Consider the following 16,898-nt stretch of genomic DNA (forward strand, 5'->3'; position numbering starts at 1 on the left):
AGTAAATTGCATAATCTTCCTTCTAAGGAGTGGCTGGTGGGTTTGAACCTCCAGCCTTCCAGTTAGCAGTCAAATGCCTTAGGCACTACACCACCAGAGCTCTCTTATGATATATAGCACTTCTTAATTTTTTTTCTGTAATATTAACTAGAGAATCCTCATAAGTCCATTCAAGATAAAATAATTTTCTGATAAATTCTTTTACTGTTTAAAATTAAAAACTAAAATTGTGAGGAAAGTGCATGAAAATACCTCAATTGCTAGTTGCTGGACTCGTACATGAAAAGCATTTCCCTTTCGACCTCTTCATTCTGAAGTTCAAGATAGTACAAAAGTATGGGTGGAAAGTGGAGGCAAACATGGGTTATTCCACAAGAAAAGAGTGAGTCCCAAGAAAACTGGAAATTCACAAGATTTTCTTCAGGATTTCTATACCCCCTTTTGGTCATTTAATTCCCTTGGAAGCTCTGGTAGCATAGTGCCTAAGGCACTTGACTTCTAACCAGAAGCCTGGCAGTTCAAACCCACCAGCTGCTCCTCAGAAGGAAGGTTGGGCAATCTACTTCCGTAGAGATACCGCCTCAGAAATCCAAGGAGGGGTCGCTATGAGTCAAGTCCGACTCGACGGCACATAACAACAATAGAACTCTTAAGATAGAACTCTCAAGTAATCCGCACCTTCAAAATCCAGCTTTTTAGGTTGTTGTTGTTGTTACTTTCCAGATAAGTGTTTCTGAACAAGTGACCTTGTATGTGCAGTGTAGAACTGCTTGATAGGGTTTTCAAGACCATAACTTTCTGGAAGCAGATCACCAGGTCTGTCTTCTGAGGCACTTCTGGGTGAATGTGAATCACCAACCTTTCAGCTAGTAGTCAAGCACTTACCATTTGCACCCCCCAAAGAGTCCATGTTTTAGGTAGCAGCTATATAATCTAGAGAAATAATCCCAATTAATAGGTTAATATGAATCCAAGAAGTTTTCATATTATACTGCTTAAAATTTTGCTGAAGATAACTAAAAAATGGTTTTAGCAGCACATTGACAGGGAACTGCCAGAAATTCAAGTCAGATTCAGAAAAGGGATATTATTGCTGATGTCAGATGAGTCTTGGCTGAAAGCAGAGAATATCAGAAAGAATTTACCTGTGTTTTATTGGCTATGCCAAGGCATTTTATTGCATGGACCATAACAGAATATGGATAATATTGCAAAAACAAGAATCCAAAACACTTGATTGTGGTCATGCAGAACCTGTACCTCGACAAAGTGGCAGCCATTCAAACAGAACAGGGGGATACTATGTGGTTTAAAATGAGAAAAGGTGTGTATCCTTTCCCTTTATTTATTTAATCTGTATGCTAGGCAAATAATCCAAGAAGCCAGATGATAAGAAGAAGAACATGACATCAGGATTGGAGGAAGAGTCATTAACAACTTGTGATATGCAGAAGGCACAACTTTGCTTGCTGAAAGTGAAGAAGATTTAAAGTACTAACAAAAAGAACAAAGATTAAGCCTTCAGTATGGATTACACCTCAACATAAAGAAAACAATAATCCTCATAACTGGACCAATAAACAACATCATAATAAATGGAGAAAAGATTGACGTTGTCAAGGATTTCATTTTATTTAATCTACAATCAATGCCCGGATGACTTAAGGCACCTACTGATGAAGGTTGAAGAATACAGTCTGCAGTATGGATTATGTCTCAATATAAAGAAAACAAAAATCCTCACAACTGGACCAATGAGCAGCATCACAATAAATGGAGAGAAGATTGAGGTTGTCAAAGAATTCATGTTGCTTGTTTCTACAATCGACACCAACGGAAGCAGCAGTCAGGACATTAGACGACGTGTAGCATTGGGAAAGTCAACTGCGAAGGAACTGTTTCAAGTGCTGAGGAGCAAGGATATCTCCTTGAGGACTAAGGTGCGCCTGACACAAGCCATGATATTTCCAATCACCTCGTATGCATGTGAGAGCTGGACAATGAATAAGGAAGACCGAAGAAGAGTTGATGCTTTTGAGTTGTGGTGCTGGCGGAGAATGCTGAAAGTACCGTGGACTGCTAAAAGAACTAACAGATCTGTCCTGGAGGAAGTGCAGCCAGAATGCTCCTTGGAAGCAAGAATGGCCAGCTTCATCTCACCTATTTTGGTCATGTTGTAAGAAGGGACCATTCCCTGGAGAAGGATGTCATGCTTGGTAGGGTGGAGGGTCGACGAAAGAGGGGGAGGCCTTCAACGAGATGGATTGACACGGTGGCTGTGATGATGGGCTCAAGTATAGCAGGGACTGTGGGGCTGGTGCAGGATCGGGCAGTGTTTCGTTCTGCTGTGCATGGGGTCGCTATGAGTCGGAAACAACTTGACGGCACTTAACAACAACAACAACAACAACAATCAATGCCCATGGAAGAAGTAGTCAAGAAATCAAATGATATATTGCATTGGACAAATCTGTTATAAAAGACCTTGCTAAAGTGTTAACAAGCAAAGATGTCACTTTGAGGACTAAGGTGCACCTGACCCAAGCCATGGTACTTTGAACTACCTTATATGCATGTGAGAGCTGGGCAATGAATAAGGAAGACCAAAGAAGAATTGACGCCTTTGAATTATGGAATTACCAAAGAATATTGAATATACCATGGACTGCCAGAAGAAAGATCAAATCTGTCATGAAAGTAGTACAACCAGAATGCTTCTGAGAAGCTAGGATGGTGAGTCTTTGTCTCACATACTTTGGAGGGATCAATCCCTGGAAAAGGACATGATGTTTGGTAAAAAAAAAATGAAAAAGAGGAAGACCTTCAATGAGATGGATTGACACCATGGGTGCAACAATGGGCTCAACCATAGCAATGATTGTGAGGATGTTCTTTTGTACATAGGGTTGCTATGAGTCAGAACCAATTTGATAGCAGCTAACAACAACAACAACTGTCTAAAAGTACTTTTTTTTTCTATCACAATACCTTAAATGAAAGTACAAAATGTATTTATGGGAAGTTTAGACACTTAGTAGGCTATTTTCTTCTTTGTCAACATTGTGTCCCTAAAATCTACATTAGATTCCAAAAGTTGAACAAGAAGAATAAAACCATTGGCCAGAAAATAATGCTCACTTAGATGCTTTTTGGATAACATGTTATCATGTCCTTAATAGAAAAAGGTAGAAAATGATTATACTCTTTCTATGACTAAGGTCAAATACTTATATACCTCAGTGTTTATACAAATTAAAGAGATAGTCACCAAAATACTGTTACATAAAGGATCAGGTACTATTACTCACTATCACATATAGTCAGTTCTAAGACAGCTCTTCACTTGACAAACCATTAAGAGAGTTATACTGTAAAAGATAGAGTCCTCTACTTAGCACCTTCAATGGCTTCCCACGCCTAGACTCACACTTCCAACATATTTCTTTTAAAGTGCATCTAGAAGCAAAGAAAAATGAAACCTTAGCAGGTCTAGAGGCATAGATGGATACCACTCACTAAAATGACAGAAATATACTTGAAATCTTAGATTGTAGATCAACTATTCTCATGAGTTCTGCATTCTATTCATTATCATCTTCTACACGTAAGTACACCTGGGACCACACTTAAATATCTGTTCTTCTCAGTATGCACTCATTCCCCAGGGGAGCTCATCCAGTCTCTTCATCCAGTCTCTTAGCTTTAAATATCTTTTATAGAATGATGGGAATCCCTGGGGGGGGGGGGTTTGCAAAAGGTTAGCATGCTCAGCTGCTAACTGAAATGTTGGAAGAGACACTGAAGAAGAAAGACCTGGCAATCTACTCCCCAAAATTAGCCATTGAAAACTCTTTGAAGCACAGTTCTACTCTGATACATACAAAGTTGTCATGCATCAGAATCAACTAAATGGCAACTGGTTTGGTTTTTATATAATGATGGCTTCCAAATGTATCATTCTAGGCCCTTCTCCAGAACTCCAAACTCATATTTCCAGCTTTCTACTCAACATTTCTACTTAAATGTCTAACCAAAAAAAAAAAAAAACTTACTGCCATCGAATTGATTCCCAACTCATAGCAACCCCCTTCAGGTTTCTGAGATGGTAAATCTTTGTGGAGGTAGATTGCCCAGTTTTCCTTCTGCAGAGTGGCTGGTGGGTTTGAACCTCCAACCTTCTGGTTAGCAATCAAATGCCTTAGGCACTACACCATCAGAGCTCCTTAAATGTCTAACAGGAATCCCAAATTTAATATGTCTCTGTGGTTCAGTGTATTGCTTGGTGTGGCCCTTTCTAGCCATGGTTTTTGTAACTCCCATCAGATAATTGAGTAGAATTATGCAAATGTGTGGTGCTTGTGGTCCACCAAGGGTATTAGATAGCTAATATTGGATAATGTAAATAAGTTGCATGGCACCCCCGTGGGCGTGGGACCATGTAAATAAGGTAAATGGAACTCTAACATGGAGGTGGTCAGTTTTTCCATCCCACTAGGCTTGAAATGTGCCATCATCGAGATGGAAAAAGGGGATCTTATTACCATCAAGAAAGAAGAGCCAGGAGTGGAGTGCTTCCCTGCACTGAACTTCCTCGATACAAGAAAGAGAGCGCTGTGACTCCAGAGACAACAAGAGATAGTGAGAAGCAACAGGAGAGTAGTGATGGCCACAGAAGGAGCAGAACCAAGGGACAAACATCAGACAAAGCAGAGGGCTTCCCAGCCCAGAAGTGAGAAAGCTGAGTGCCTTTGGGCTGAGGCTTACTGGTGGAGTGAGATGCCTCTTGGCATTTATCAGCAGTGTTAAAAGAGCTTTATAACACTTGCCAGAGCAACGCAAAGGCCAGGCCAAGGGGTCAAGGACCAGACAGAGACCAGATTTCTGGCATGGCTGAGGGGTGGGTGTCCTGATTGGAGAACTATATCCTGAGCATTCCTGATCCTGAATTGTAACTTGATACTCCCCTAATAAACCCCTCAGTTATATGGTACATGAGTTCAGTGTGGCCATTGGAATGAATTATCGCACCAAGCAGAGAAATAGAGCTGTCATGGGAGGGACAGTTTGTGGCAGAACTGATAAAAGGGTTGAAGGGTGGAAGCATGTCTGACCTCCATCTCATAAGAATCAGCCTTGGGCTGTTGATGTTGGTCTTGATCCTCCTCCCCCTTTGTGAAGTTAGAGGTCAGATGCTGCCTTCAAACCATTTTTACATCTCTCTTGTGAAGGTGATTTGCAGAGACATGGAATTGACCTCACCTGTTTTGCTAAAGTATCTGCACAGCAGCACTGTTCCCATTGCATCAAAACTGTAGATTTGTAAACACTATCATATTAGGTCCTGTGAATCTTCCTTAGTAACTGAATACAGTCTGATTCTATTAGCACAATATTCAAAACTAGGCTCATGACATTATCTTCCAAACCAGCCCTTCCTATACTCTTCTCCAGCTTAGAAAACAGGAGCACTATTCTTTCAGCTCTTAGGACTAAAACTTTGAGGCTATCTTTGACTCTTCTCCCTTATACTGTACACATCTTGCCCATCAGCACATCTTTTTGACTCTCCTTCCAAAATATATCCAGAATCTGATCGTATTGTACAATATCACTGCCATCACCCTAGTTCAAGCCACCCTGATCTCTCACCAGGATTATCTCAACAGTCTGTTTTTTGCTCTGTTTTTGCCTATGGCATTCTGAAGTCTATTCTCAACAGAGCAGTCAGAGTGATCCTGTTGAAACAAATACTGAAGCAGGATGGTCATATGAACCAAAAATACAGACTCCTTACTAGGATTTGCAGGGTTCCATGAGCTAGCTCCCTTAGCTACCTGACATAATCTCCTTCTACTCCCTCCTAGCATCGTTGATGATCCTCTACAAGCCAGGCACAGGAACTTGCTGCTTAAGTGTTACTTCCAAAATAGTCATGGGGCTAATCCCCCCACTCCCTTGATTTGTAATACACCACATGAGTGAAGCTAAGATCACTGATCTTATCTAAAATAAATTGCCACCACCAGACATTTCCTATCCCACTTCACTGATTTATTTTTCTCTCCTCAGATTTCTTACTATCTAACACAGTATCTTCCTCAAGTAGAATGTAAGCTCACCAAGGGTAAGAATTTTCATCTGTTTTATTATTCTCCCCATCATCTTAGCACCTAGGAAAATTACACAAAATTACACATAGTGTGCACTCAAGAAATATTTTTGAATGAATGATTAGAATAATTATCAATGATAGAATGATTATTAACACAAAATAATAATTTTTAGGGAAAAAAAAAGTCTACTATCATTGGCGTCCTTGGAAGGTATGTTTATTGTGTATTTATCCTGTAGCTCCAGGTGTCACTGATATATCACTGAGTGTCCTCAAAGGCACGCCCACTCCAGGTGGAAGAGTACAGGCCTAAGATACAGGATAGCTATCCTGGTGTGCAACAACAAGCCATGGACTACTTTTTCAGACCCACTAATTCTCCTACCCCTCATGCCCAGGTAGTTACAATTGCTGGCACATACCATGCCAGCTCTGCCTGGAATGCTGATCCCTTATCTTTCCCTAAAACTCTCTGATTAAACCCTTAAAATTCAGTTTCTCTGTGACTTCTTCTATTGTGTCTTTTCAGCCCTCACTGAGTGATCATTTCCTTCCTTCTTCTAATCTTTAAGCATTTCTATCATAACTGTATTATAATTATGTATATAGCAATTTCTTCCACTTGACTGTAAGCAACTAGGGTAGGGTATGCTTTTTTCAACTTTTTATTTGGCTCAATACACAGCACCATCATTAACATCACATGTAGCTATCTAGTCAGTTCCAACTCACGATAACCTCATGTGTACTCTGTACAGTTTCAATGGCTGATTTTTCAGATGTAGGTTGACAAGCCTTTGTTTCAAGGAACCTGTGGGTGGACTACAGTCTCCAGTGTTTCAGTTGGCAGCCAGGCACATTAACTATGTGAACCACTCACAGACTCAGGCACAGAAATCAACAATGGAGGCACTTAACAAATATCAATGAATGGGCCAGTAAAAGTCAAAATGAGAAGAAAGAATATAAAGCCCTCAGCAAGGAAAAAAAAAAAAAGAAAGAAAGAAAGAAAAAAGAAAAGAATACCCTCAGCAAAAAAATACCAAGAATCTAGATCTAAGACCACTGGATGACCTTGGGCAAATATATGTCAGTTTCTTCACCCCAAAAACAGAAGGCACACTTTTCCTATCTACGTTGCATGGGCATGGGACTTAATTTAGAAAACAAATGTCAAATGCCAGAAAGATTTTCATTATCAATGTGTAAGTCATAAATTTTGCCCTATCTTTTTAATCCCAAAATTGATTCAACAAACACAGAAATAAGCAGCTGTGTCTAATATAACTATGCCTGTCTGCCAATTTACTACTGGTTTACCACAGAACACTGATATATTTTCCAGAGAGAATATTAAAATCCAGGTTACATACTATCCATGCTGGAGAGAGAGATATATGGCATAAATCACTGTGTACAGAGGGATGTAATTTAATATTTATTGCATCCTAATGCATGAAATAACAAGGAACTTTACAGAATATGTTTACTATTAATTTTTTAAAGGCAGTATACATACGAGCTAAGAGCATAAGCTCTGGAGTTTGAATAACAGCTCTACTACTGTATGTAACTTCCCTCTGCCTCAGTTACTACATAAGTTAAATACAGCTAATAAGGTATCTACCTCCCTCATAGGGTTGTTTAAGAAGAAATTAGTTGGTATGACATATACAAAGAGTTAGAAAAGTCCTCACACATAGTAAGCATTCAATCATTCTTGTTGTTGTTATATACCATTGAGCCAATTCTGACTCTGAGGAACCACAAAAAAACAAAACCAAATGCACTGCCATTGAGTTGATTGCAACTCATAGTGACCACCATTGGGTTTCTGAAACAGTAAGTCTTTACAGAAGCAGATTGCTTGGTTTTGTCAATGGAGTGGCTGGTGAGCTTGAACTGCCAAACTTCCGGTTAGCAGCTAAATGCTTTAGGCACTGTGCCACCAGAGCTCCTTGAGGAACCATATAGGGCCGAGTAAAACTACCAGTTTCCCAGGTGGTAGTTTTTATGGGAGCAGATCACCACTTCTTTTCTCCCAAGAGGCACCTGGTAGACTTGAACTGCTAACCATTTGGTTAACAGCTGAGTGCTTAACTGTTGCACCACCAGGGCTTGTTCAACAAAGCTTTTCATAACTCTTAAAACCATATCTTTTCTGTATGACATCACACTAAATTAAATATAATGAGAGTTGACTATCATACAGCTCAAAATACCCCCACACAACCAAGGTCTTGATATCTCTGTTCCCTTCTCAGTCTTCCCTTGAAAAGCGGGTATCTAAAACAGCACTGACAGCCTACACACATGCTATGCTATGACTATACTGGAAATAGTTGTTTTCATATGTCTTAATATTATATTCTCCCCCTTTCTCTTCATCGCCCTTCTACCTTATTACATAACCACGGTATGGAATCAGGTTATTATAGCCTATCCAGAAGTGTAATTAATAATCTGGGGCCAGATTAGATTAACTATATCTGCCATTTGGCACTATCTTCTTACTACCTGCATTTTTCTTCTTCCTTACTCTTCATGAAAGGAATCTGGAATTCCTTTTCCACCAGGACAAGGACTGTAGTCCTGAAATGGAAGAGACTCCTGGGAATAATGTCACACCAAGATATTAAAGACCTGAATGCTCATCCTCACAAAGCTAAATATGGGGTAAGTTACTGGGACTTTCTGTGGCTTAGTTTCCTTGCCCTTAATGTTGTGCTATTATTATCTAATGTAAATATACACAAGGTTGTAAGGAGAGATTAAATAGGAAAATAAATATGGGCAAAACACTTGAAAATTCAAGACAATCATATGAATTTAATATAATTCTAATGAATGAATACTGGTTCATTTTCTTTCCTTCTTATGTATACACTGATCTTGATCCCTGGAGTCTTTTATCAGAAAAAAATTAAATTCAAGGAGAAAAAGCTTATGACTACAACCATAGTGCTCTGAACATGAATGATATGACAATAAATAACCTCTGCATTGGAAAATACTGAACAAGCAAAAAAATATTTTTTAAGAAGAAAAATGCTCAATCAGCAGTGAATATTAATAAAGTGAAAATGGTCTTCCTATGTGGACCAGAGAGAAAAGAAATAGGTCATATTTGAGTGCTGTTGTATGAATTCCAAAAACAATGTAACAAAATGATCAGTATTCACCTCCAGGTTCCTCCTACCTGCCATGACTTCCAAGTTATTTTCAGAGATCTGAATACACCTGATAGTACTGAACAGTGAAATCATTTCAGTAATTCTGACAGAATTTCCTCCAGCATCATCCTGATATCCCAGGATTTTGTTTTTGTTCTTCCTGCCCAAGACCAACCACCTCACTCTGGATAATAAGAATATGAATACTTGCCTCAGACGCTACAACCTGATAATGGGATAAGGGGGATGCGGAACCCTAAAACTTTTTGAGCACCTAAATGCTTACATGTAATATCTCTTCACTCTTCACAACACCCAAATAATAATAGATACATACTCAGACAAAAAAAAAAAAAAAGTTGCTGTCAAGTGAACTCCAAGTCATGGCAACCCCACGTATTGCATAGTACCACTGTACTCCACAGGGTTTTCAAGGCCGTAACCACTGGGAGCATATTGCCAGGTCTTTCTTCCAACATTTGAACTTCCTACATTTCAGTTACCAGTAGAGTGTTTAACAGCCCCACTTGATAGGTATTCTTTACTCATTCTTGATAGATCATTTAAATCTTAGAGAGAAAAATTACTTCCAGTAAAGTACACTTTGCTGGAGTTTGAAGCACATTCTATCTGACCCAAAATTAGTACTTTTACTCTACACCATCATGTGTCCACCAAGACAGCCCAATGCTGCTTCTTCTAAAATTCAAGGGAAGTAAGGTTTTCTTGGAGATTTTTTAGCACCTCTTAGGATTATCTAGAAGGAACCCTGGTGGTGTGGTGTAGTTCCTAAAGCATTTGACTGTTAACCAGAAAGTTGGCAGTTCAAACCCACCAGCCACTCTGCAGAAGGAAGATTGGGCAATCTACTTCTATAAAGATTACTACCTTGGAAACCTAGAGAGGGTCTCTATGAGTTTGAATTGACCTGATTATCAAGGAGCTCTGATGGGGCAAAAGTTAAATCATTTGGCTGCTAACCAAAAAATTCCACAGTTTGAACCCACCAACTGCTCCTCAGGGGAAAGATATGGAGATATGGCAGTCTGCTTCCATAAAGATTTATAGCCCTGGAAACCCTATGGGACAGTTCTACTGTGTCCTATTTGCATCACTATGAGTTGGAAATGACTCAGTAGCTGTGGGTTAGAATTATGTGGCACTAATAAAGAGTAAAAATGATTTTATAGAGGAATGGGGAGTAAGGTGGTTGGTTGAGAAAATAATATGAGTTGCCAGTTTCACTGCCAACACCCAAAAGGTCACCATCACCTACAGGTGATGGAGAAATCAGTCTGTAAGTACATAAAGATCCCTTTGAAAATCTCAGTCAAATGGGTGAGATGCAGAAGTATCTGAATGGGGTAAGAACTAAATGGGATTCAAAGAATTCTAGCTTTGACAGCTTTCAATGAAAACTATTGGGTAAGAACTTTTCAGTGTATTCTACATACAGAAAAAACAAAAACCAAACTCATTGCCATTGAGTCCTTTCCAACTCATAGCAACCCTTCATTGCATTTCCAAGGGGGTAACTCTAGATTGCCCAGACTTCCTTCTGAGGAGTGGCTGGTGGGTTTGAACTGCCAGTCTTCTGGCTAGCAGTCAAATGCTTTAGGCACTATGCCACCAGAACTCCCTCTATACACAGAGAGGTTTACAAAGGGCAGAGGCAGAATTTGAAGATAGAATTCTAATAACAAGAATAAAGATATCAGAACAAGAAAATTGATCAAAACCAATATTAAGTCCTTCCTTCAACCCAGTATTCCAATTCATTCAAATGATGTAAAAACAAACAAAATTCTCAGAAGATGATTTGCAGATAATTTTGCTGTCCAATTGGACTTAAACTAAGTAAGAAAAGTAAGATCCACAGGAAAAATGTGAGTAAAATAAATCTCTCATTTTAAGAAAATTCTGGGCTTTCTTCTTGACCAAGATTTTTGGTTTGTCCAATGAATAGTTTTATGCAAAAAGAAATCTACAAGACTGGAATCTTAAAAGCTTGCAAGTGGCCATCTAGATGCAACGATGGGTCTCTCCTTGTCCAGAGGAACAAAGAATGAAGAAAACCAAAGATGCATGGAGACAATTAGTCCAAGGGACTGGCACACCATGAGATCCTCAGCCTATATGACCATGAGACCAAAAGAACTAGATGGTGCCCAGCTACTACTGGAACCACTCGGAGGGAGATCTGTGTAGGAGATCCTGGATGGAATGGAAGAACAATGTGGAACAAAACTCTAAATCATAAAAAAGGGGAGAAAAAAAAAGACTAGGTATACCGGTCTGATAGAGCCTGGTAAAACCCCTGAGACTATGGCCCTTAGCTGCCCTTCAGGTCTGGAATTGAACTCACTCCTGTGGCTTCCAGCCAAATAAAAGACCAGCATATGGCCTGAACACTTATACCAGGCAGATACACTAACTGGAGAGATCAGTCATGGTAAAATAGAAGGGCAGTGTATGCAGGGAGACAGCTTGGTGGGCAGAAGTGCATGGGAGGGAAAGACACAGGGAACAGGTAACTATGAGGAAGAAGTGGGAAGAGATCTGTTACATTGTGGGAAATTGCAGTCAATGTCATGAGACAAAATGTGTATGAACTGCTCTATGGAAAATGAATTTGCTCTGTAAACTCACCCAAATCATAATAAAATTTTTAAAAAAAAAAATCTACAACAAAAATACAGCCACTCTAAGGAGCCTAACTGAAACTCTAAATTATTTTGGGAGCAACTTTTAAAACAAAATATTTTTCCAGAAGCAACTGTAGAATGAATTGAAACTAAATTACTTTTTATTCAAAAACTCTGTTTCTCTGTGTAAAGTAAATTGTGTTTAGTTAGAGTTCAGAGGAGCAAAACTTAATCACTTCACTTTAGACATCAAAGAAGGCATTTACAAGAGTTATTCCTTTGCTGGACTAAAAAAATAAGTTCAAAACCAAACCAAACTCACTGCCATTGAGTCAATTCTCACTCATTGCAACCCCCTTGGATTTCCAAGGCTATAAATCTTTATGGAAACAGACTGCACTATCTTTCTTCCATGGAGTGGCTGGTGGGTCTGAACTAATGCCCTTTTGATTAGCAGCCAAATACTTTAACCACTACACCACCAGAGCTCCTTAAAATACATAAGCTACAACTTGTTAGTTATAAGGAGTACTCACTGAAAACTCAATTTTTCCATCTTATGATATAGCCACTTCCCAGATTAAAGCACTCCCTTGCCTCTTGTTCTACAGCAATGTTATCTTAATGGACCATAATGCCTAGGTATTTGATTGCTAACCAGAAGGCGGGTGGTTCAAACTCACCAGCCACTCCTCAGAAGGAAGGTTGGGCAATCTACTTCTGTAGTCATACTGCCTCAGAAACCCAAGGAGGGGTCTCTGTGAGTTGGATTGACGGCAGTGGGCTTGGTTTTGGTTTATGAAGTCATCCAGTAAGGTAAGCATGGGTCCACAGGTGTCCGTGGCTATTATGAAAGTTAGGCAGAAGCAGAAGATGAGAAGGGGCAGCAGTGAAGGGAAATAAGTAAAAAAAGGAAGAAAAAGGGGAAGAAAAGCAGAGACTAAGAAATCTGGGGAAAATAAAATATCTACTAAGAGGAGACATGGAATCAGCCTCCTACCAGCACATAAGAACTGCATTGTGTACAAAGTGTCTCCTCCTCCTTTTACTCTTTCTCCTTAGAGGAAATGGAGTAACAACTCCACTTGTGCCATTACCTGGATGAGTTCATCCAGCTCAGTTGAATTGACGCAGGAGTGTTCGGATATGAACGTTTGCTTCTGGATCACAATGGTGGTCCTTTGTGAAATCTCATGAGGCTGCTCCAGTGCTTTGAAGACGGTGGCTCCAATGATTAGATAGAGGACAACCACCAAAAAAATCGTGGAGACTGTCTTCCATTTCATAACATTAATGGTTGTGTCACTCTCTACCCGGGAAGCAAGCACTGTGGGTTTTGTGGAAAACGAGAGCCTTGGTTTGGAGTTCTGAGTAGCAGATTTAGGATCCAGCAAGTCGGGTGCCGCCACTGAAAACAAAAGAGGAGGAGGATTAGATTGGCAGAGATTAGAGAGGTACTGGTTGAAGGTCAGCAAAGGTTGTCTTCACCCTACTTGCTGTCCTGAATGAAGCTCTAGGACCTAAACCAGCTCTTTCTCCATCTCATTCAAGACCATATATAGGAAATAAAGGCAAAGGGGGCTGGTACTTCACTTTCTGCTGCTATTGGGGCTCCAGATGGGAGGGGGGAAACAGGAGGCGGACCAAGAAACTTAAAAAAACAAAAGTCTGAGGTTTTCCTAACTAATATTTTAAAAATGGGTCATTCCTTTTATCTGTCCCATACTAGTCAACAAATACTGAACTCCTAAGAGATGATACTACTAAACTCAATATTTGAATACTCATGAAGAATGCTCCTGGTTTATCTTGTTCTCAAGAACTTTTTACTTTATACCATGAGCAACCAACATGAAGAACATAGTTTATTTTTGTTCAACAATTCATTATAACAAAGAAATTGTATTATACATGAAGTTGTGATCCAAATATTGTTACATAAAGGAAATCATTAGTAATTTTCTGATAAAGTATGATGATAAATATACCACTCAATGGCCCAATCATTTCTTTTTGCCTATCCTCCACAGTGGGCTTGTGATTAAGCCTTTGCAATATTTCATTATTCAATCTCTGATATATTTAATAAATAAAAATTATTGCTACCCATTGCAACACAATTCTAGGTACAGCCAAGAAAAAGACAAGTCCTTCCATTTCAACAGTGAACAATTATCAAGAAAATAAAATTTTAACCCTTGGCTTACACCTTAGACCATGCACGCTCTCTATATAGCATATTGCTCCATTAATAGTATATGTATGTGTTCTCTTACAAATTCCCATATATTCTAAGGTGACTCAAAATCCATTTATTATTCATTTTAACTGTTCAAAAATATTAATGGATTGTTTCTTTTTCTTTCTTTCTTTCTTTTTTTTTTTTTTTAAAGAAAATACAAGAGATGCTAGATCTCACTCATTAAGAAGAAAATAAGCCATCTCAACTCAAAACTCACTGCTGTCGAGGCGAACCTGACTAATAGCGACCCCTCCTTGGGTTTCCAAGGCAGTATCATTATGGCAGTAGATTGCCCAACCTTCCTTCCAAGGAGTAGCTGGTGGGTTCATACCTCCAGCCTTCTGGTTAGCGGTCATTAGGCATTATGCTACCAGAGCTCCTAAGCCATTTACTACAGAGCATTTTACTCCAATAAAAACACTGACCTGAAAGGATTAATGGAATGGCCAAAAAAAATAGGCCATTAAAAAACCACCAGGTCAACCAAGTATAATCAATTTAAAGTCCATTAACTGCTATAGATACAATTAAAATTGCTGTAACATATATAATATAGGTTTTAAATAATAATAACCTGATGTTAAAAGCACTGTTAAGTAAGTCTATAAGAAATTCCCACGGAATTGCACCCAAATACCCCTCTCGCACACCAAACCCACTGCTGTGGAGAGGATTTCTACTCATAGAGACCCAAAAGGACAGAGTAGAACTGTTCCATAGAGTTTCCAAGGCTGTACTCTTGATGGAAACAGACTGCCTTGTCCTTCTCCCTTGGAGTGGCTGTAGGTTCAAACAACCGACCTTTCAGTTAGAAACCGAGTGCTTAACCACGTTAAGGGCTTCAAATACCCTCCAGGAACCTAAAATTGCTTGAAGACAAGAATAGTATGAGTTCATAAAATAAATCTCTAGTTGCCCATGAAAATAAAGCTTTGCAAACAAATCTATTTGAAATACCAGACCAAAGTAGCGCTGTCAAATGATAGGAGATGACAGAGGGCTCCTCAAGCAACAGAGCTGGTTATGGCTCTGACTCTGAAGAAATGAAGTCAGAGCTCTGATGAGGCTAGTGTTCCCATGGCTTCTGTGGAGATTCCACACAAGTAGTGCTCATTACAGCAATTTCCCATGGTTCAATCTAGGACATACAGGTATATACACATTTCCCTCCTGATACAAATTCATTTGCTCTGAAGAAAGCCACAAACTAGTAGTCATCTTTAAAATGTAGTATCTATAAAGCAACTTCACTCAAAAGTAGCACTGTATATATTTTCAATGTTACATTTTATATTTTTTTTACTCTTTCTTAAGAGAAGTGCTGATAATACCTAAAATCACTGTCATTTGCAGAATCTCATACCTCGAGTTGCTTAGTTAGTCTGAGTGAAAATTTAAAGTCATAATCCAAAATCAAGCCATTTTTGGAATTAAATAGGTGGGAAATCACATAGAGACTCCACATTAACTCTCTGAAGAAAGCTTTCACACTCTCTCCTCTATTTTTCTGTGTTCTCATATTTCTGATTTTTCACATCAATGGTTTTCTAAGCTGTAGAACTGGAAAACCACCAGGCAGTTTATCTTGATGCCCCAAAATCCTAATTCCAAATTAAGATATTGGCACTATATGCTTTTGTGGAAGGGGGACAGGTGTGTGTGTGTGTGTGTGTGTGTGTGTGAAATTTCTTGATGGGACACTGCCTTATTTTTCTTAATTAGCTGAAAAATATAATAATGCATATTTGGCAGACAAAATGGGCAAAAATCTAGTGAAATACCAAAATAAAAAAAACAACAGACTGTCCTCTCAATCTTAATGTGGGCAACCTCTGAATTTCCATCGCCATCTCTTTTGATGTGTCTAATCAGGGAAAGAAGCTTCTGAGAACAAGAATTCAAGATTTGATTCGTTCCTTCCAGACACTCTCAACACCATCACTAACCACCTCCCTCTCCACCTCAGCACATCACAGTCTCCTCTTAATCCTGATCTCCCATCCTCACCCAGGTATGTCTCTTTCGCTCTTAGACGAGACTGGGACCTGATACCAGGAAAAATGAGCTATTTTCAGCACCACTGCCTGTCCCACCACACCACAGGCAACAAGTGTGATCAGGGTCACCATGCGTCCTGCCTCTTGGCTACTCCCAAGGGCTGGCCTTCCTCCTCTGTCGGAAACTCCCTCAAGGTGTTTCAAACACATACCTATGGCAGATGCAAAAGACCCAAGCACCGGCGGAAAAGGGCGGAAGCGGCCAGGAGAGGATGGGGGATAGGTATGCCTCAAAAGACAGATTTTAACCCAACACCTTAGACGGGAAACGAAGGTGGAAAACGCTCACTTGTTTTGAGCGAAGCATTTGCAGCCCTCCCGGGACAGGCTGGGGCTGGAGAGCGCGGGTCGAGAGACAGAAGGGGAAAGGGAGGGTTTCCTAGGGGTCTCACCTCCTGCGCTATAGCCGGGTCCCTCCCGCGAGGCGCTGGGAAGCATGAGGCATGCAGCATTCAAATGTTTTCTGAAAAAGACGGACTTGAAGCTTTTTTTTACAAACACGCCATTGTACTCACTTCTTATTCAGAGACTGGCTGCGCGCTCCGAACTGCACGGGCAGGCATTTTCCCCGGCTTTGTTTTACAAGGTGGGGAGAGCGGGGCTGGACGCGGACGCTGGGGGGGAGCGTGAGAAGAAACGAAATCGCGGGAAGGAGGGGACACCGGCGGG

The 16,898-nt window shown here is 39.9% G+C and overlaps 1 protein-coding gene across 1 annotated transcript in view; it reads right to left on the reverse strand.

The window, feature by feature from the left end:
• The window catches only part of KCNK2 (potassium two pore domain channel subfamily K member 2), a 293,468-nt gene extending 276,801 nt beyond the window's left edge, over positions 1-16,667 (reverse strand). Inside the window, exons 1-2 of the mRNA XM_007952567.2 lie at positions 16,622-16,667; positions 13,028-13,338 (exon numbers count right to left, since the gene is read on the reverse strand). Coding sequence (XP_007950758.1) covers positions 13,028-13,338; positions 16,622-16,667 — 357 coding nt within the window. The remainder of the gene's footprint in view (positions 1-13,027; positions 13,339-16,621) is intronic.
• Between the last annotated feature and the right edge of the window lie 231 nt (positions 16,668-16,898).

The sequence above is a fragment of the Orycteropus afer genome, unplaced genomic scaffold (genome assembly GCF_000298275.1).
Source record: "Orycteropus afer afer isolate SDZICR_OR568_19922 unplaced genomic scaffold, OryAfe1.0 scaffold00013, whole genome shotgun sequence".
NCBI lineage: Eukaryota > Metazoa > Chordata > Mammalia > Tubulidentata > Orycteropodidae > Orycteropus > Orycteropus afer.